We start from the raw sequence: 3,646 nt of genomic DNA on the forward strand, positions 1-3,646 counted from the left end.
AACAGGCGGCTCGGCTCTGCTTTTCCTCCATCTTTTGCTGCGGAATATTTGTCTTTTGCCTTTTAGATAGATAGAAGATGGAAGAGGATAATGCGTGCGGCTTGGCTGATTGGGGTTGGGGGTGTCCTCCATTGACAACGCATATGGAGGAAGACTAGGACTGGGAGGGCATGGATGGATGGACGGACGACGGGCTTGACAGGATGGAATCAATTCGATTGGGACGCGCATTTATGCGAGGGGTTATTATCAGAAATTTGTTCTAACACTTTGATAAAGCTTATAAGAAACTGATCGCCGTCGAGGTTTTAATTCGTCCCGATCCTGAAACGTAAGACGGTGAAGAGACAGAGGCAAATGCTCCGGCCAACATTTGTCCCAGACATGACACCACCATGGGCCGGCCGGCCGGCCAAACCTGTCGCTTCAAACGCATCACCCATAACGCTCGCTGCACGATTCGGCACGGCACTGTCTGAACGATGGATACATCACGACCGAGAGGTTATATCTGATTCCGCTGTGGAATGTGGCCGGTTACAGAAACTTTTACCAACTTTTTTTTTGCGAACACATTCCAAAAACTTACTTGACTATACTAAGCCTTTTGGAGTTACATTCCAGTAAGACAATTGTCTCAACAAACAAGATGGAGAGATTCCAGGATATATAAATGCTCTAAAAAAAGACCACCACAGCATCAAACGTAGCCTACGGTGAAAGAGGGAGGTGGAACCAACATCACCCACCATCTAATTGGATTTTGAGTGGGCATTGCAAGTAAAAATGAAGATTCCATTAGTTCCAAACTCATAGGAAGCAAAACCACACCGGGCAGAAAATCAAATCACAGAAAGTGATCAAGCCTAACATCGCAGCATACAGGCAAGAATTGTAGACGGGTGCATGTTTCAGATGAATATGTCAATATGTAATCTGCAATACCAGTGCCCCCATCCCAGTTTAATTTCAAGCATTGCCACAAAAGAAAAAGGGTCAGCTTCTACTCAAACACAACTTACTGCTACGCAAAAGCACAAGGGCAAGAATTCCAGGGTAACAAGTAACAGCACATGATGCCACTTAGCATTTCAAAAGTCTGGAGGCCTGCAAGTGAAATTCCCGAGAAAATGCATTACGAACAATATATAAGAACATAGGTCAAACAGGCGAGATGATTCCGCATCAACACGTACTTAGATTGACATCTTCTAACAGAACAGAAACATTCTTCGACATAGCTCGCAGAGGAAGCAGGTTACGCTGTAGGGACTTGCACTGCACGAGCTTCCAAAGCAGGGAACAATAAAGCTCAGCGCCCCCGGCCCCGGCCACGCCCACGGCCGCGTCCACGACCCCGACCCATAGGCTTCCCTGGAACAAAAGTAGGCTGGTCAGTTTACAGTTCTTGTGGAAACTGACCATAGAATAGCTGTGGTAAAAAAAAACTGTACCTGTAGTTGGCTTCTTAGACTTGACCCTGGGAGTATCCTCAACCAGCAACGTTTCCAGGTTTAAGCTATCAGGGAGGATGTAGTACCGAATGTTGTTTCCTCTCACGCTGATGTGATCAAGGGTTACAGGATTCTTCCCTTTCATTGTGAGCTTTACGGTCTTCAGATGAGTATTCATGCTTATGTCAACACCTACAAAATATGCATCAGTCAGAGGATCTGCAGTACCAGTAATCATGATCCCAATCAGTTGGTACAAAAATAGTTGCAGCAGCACGATGTTATGGGAGTTGCAAAACTGAAGAGCCAGACAGGGTCCAAACAATGATTTCCCGAATTCTACATGACTGAAGAGTAAAACTGGGCAACCCGGTTTTCTAAACTGCAACAAGAAGTTACATAATACGAATCTTCCAGGATGCATTTTTTTTCTTTTAATAAGCAGTGGAAACTTATGGAATATACTCAACAAAATCCAATTTGGCAAACATTATAAACCCTAAGGCCAGAAGACCTCAAGTAACAAAACGAATGTAGAAATATGAAAACCATTATTCCAATCTTCAAGTCATATTTCCTACAGTACCCTTTTTAAAACAAAACAAATGTTCTCCAGTTGCAAAGAAATTTCATCAAATGTTCTTACATTGTTTATTGCACCTTTCATCAAACTTAGTGCGGTGTGTTCCTCTTCTAGGTTTAATAGTATAAACATTCATCAGGGAGTAACAAAGAGGATTAGGAGGGGGCATACAGAGGTACATGATCCCAATGCATTCTCATTCTGAGCAACTAATGTATGTTACTACACTATCATAAGGAGATGACATCACTATATTCCTTGGAATAATATATAGAAGACTAAAGATTTCAATATACTCCTACCGTCCGAAAAAGCTTGTCCCAAGCTTGTTTCTCAAATGGATGTATCTAGCACTAACTTGGTGCTAGATACATTCATTTGAGTGACAAGCTTTTTCAGACAGAGGGAGTACAAAATACATCATGTATTTAACAACAGGAGTGGACAGCACCGGACACATAAGAGAAGATCGGCTGAATGTAAACGCACTCCGCACAATTCGTATGAATCAAATTGCTAATTGACCAAGCTGAACAGCCAATGCAAAGAAACATCACTAATTGTGCGCCACAAAACTAATGGAGCAAATCATCTTCATCTCAGTTCCACACTGTATGTAATAATTACCTAATCCTTCAACTACGAAAGGAAATCACTGACCATACATAGAAGATATGTTCACTTCCACGAGCTCTAAACCAAACAAAACAACGCCACACAATCAGGCAAGCACACGCAACTAGATCTCAAAAACACAAAGCACGGGGACAAAACTAACGGATCCTAGACACGGACGCGCTGAAAGAAACCCTAAAATTTCAGGATTTCACACTCGGGAGGAGTGAGGTCGAAGCATACCGGTGATGGTGCCGTGGACGGTAGTGCCGTTCTTGAGCTCGATGGTGACCGTCTCGTTGTTCAGCTTCATCAAGAACCTGCGGCCCAACACAAACGCCCAAATCCGCGGCGGGAGATTACACCGACCAGATCAGCGAGGAACGGCAAAACAAAACCAATCCGAAAGAAGGGAAGAAAAGTGGGGGGGGGGGGGGGGGGGGGGGGGGGGGGGGCGTTACCTGACGAGCTTCATCTTGGCGGCGGCCGGGAAGATGCGGAGGAACGGAGGCGGACAGAATCGGAGGAGCTCGAGCTGTTTGCTTTCTCGGAGCGGGAGGGCAAAACCCTAGTTTGAAGGCTGACCTGGCTGGTTGCTGGTGAGTCGGTTCACTTGGGCCGGGCTTTACGTCTTAGGCCTCGGTAGAGGCCGTGAGGCCACTGCGCTTCTCAGAAACAATACGCTGGCACCGACTATTTTTGTTCCCCAACAAACTAACAAAGCCTGTTGTTTTCTCAAAAAGAAACTATTCGTGTGTAGAAGGTACCTACTCCCTCCGTTCGAAATTACTTGTCATTAAAATGGATATATCTAGAACTAAAATACATCTAGATACATCAATTTCAACTACGAGTATTTCCGAACGGAGGGAGTAGGTTTCTAGGGTTTCAGTACCATGCCGGCCATTTTCTGTGTCCGACGAGGGCATCTCTTTTCAAACTTTTTCCTCGTGATGATAACTGGTTCTCCATGAATACTTAGTTCAGGCTGATC

At 44.7% G+C, this 3,646-nt stretch overlaps 1 protein-coding gene across 2 annotated transcripts; it reads right to left on the reverse strand.

Annotated features, from left to right (window-relative positions):
- Positions 1–880: 880 nt before the first annotated feature.
- Positions 881–3,303, reverse strand: LOC123189490 (small nuclear ribonucleoprotein SmD1a). Of its 2 annotated transcripts, XR_006495862.1 has the most exons (5): positions 3,114–3,303; positions 2,896–2,972; positions 1,455–1,646; positions 1,197–1,374; positions 881–1,107 (listed from the first exon to the last, which is right to left on the reverse strand). XR_006495862.1 is itself a non-coding variant. In XM_044601919.1 (4 exons), exons 1-4 carry the CDS (start codon positions 3,125–3,127, stop codon positions 1,313–1,315), a joined length of 345 nt encoding a protein of 114 aa, XP_044457854.1. In that variant the 5' UTR covers positions 3,128–3,303; the 3' UTR covers positions 1,115–1,312. The 2 variants fall into 2 exon arrangements, 1 of the variants encoding a protein (XP_044457854.1); XM_044601919.1 differs by lacking the exon at positions 881–1,107 and having other exon boundaries at positions 1,115–1,374.
- Between the last annotated feature and the right edge of the window lie 343 nt (positions 3,304–3,646).

The sequence above is a fragment of the Triticum aestivum genome, chromosome 2A (assembly GCF_018294505.1).
Source record: "Triticum aestivum cultivar Chinese Spring chromosome 2A, IWGSC CS RefSeq v2.1, whole genome shotgun sequence".
Classification (NCBI taxonomy): Eukaryota; Viridiplantae; Streptophyta; class Magnoliopsida; order Poales; family Poaceae; genus Triticum; species Triticum aestivum.

What these genes read in the sequence shown, in the direction of transcription:
- LOC123189490 (XM_044601919.1), bottom strand. An exon ending in CGTCCACGGCACCATCACCG is followed by an intron (nt 1,647 to 2,895) that starts GTATGCTTCGAC and finishes CATATTTTGTAG; the next exon opens with GTGTTGACATAAGCATGAAT. An exon ending in GTCTAAGAAGCCAACTACAG is followed by an intron (nt 1,375 to 1,454) that starts GTACAGTTTTTT and finishes CTTTTGTTCCAG; the next exon opens with GGAAGCCTATGGGTCGGGGT.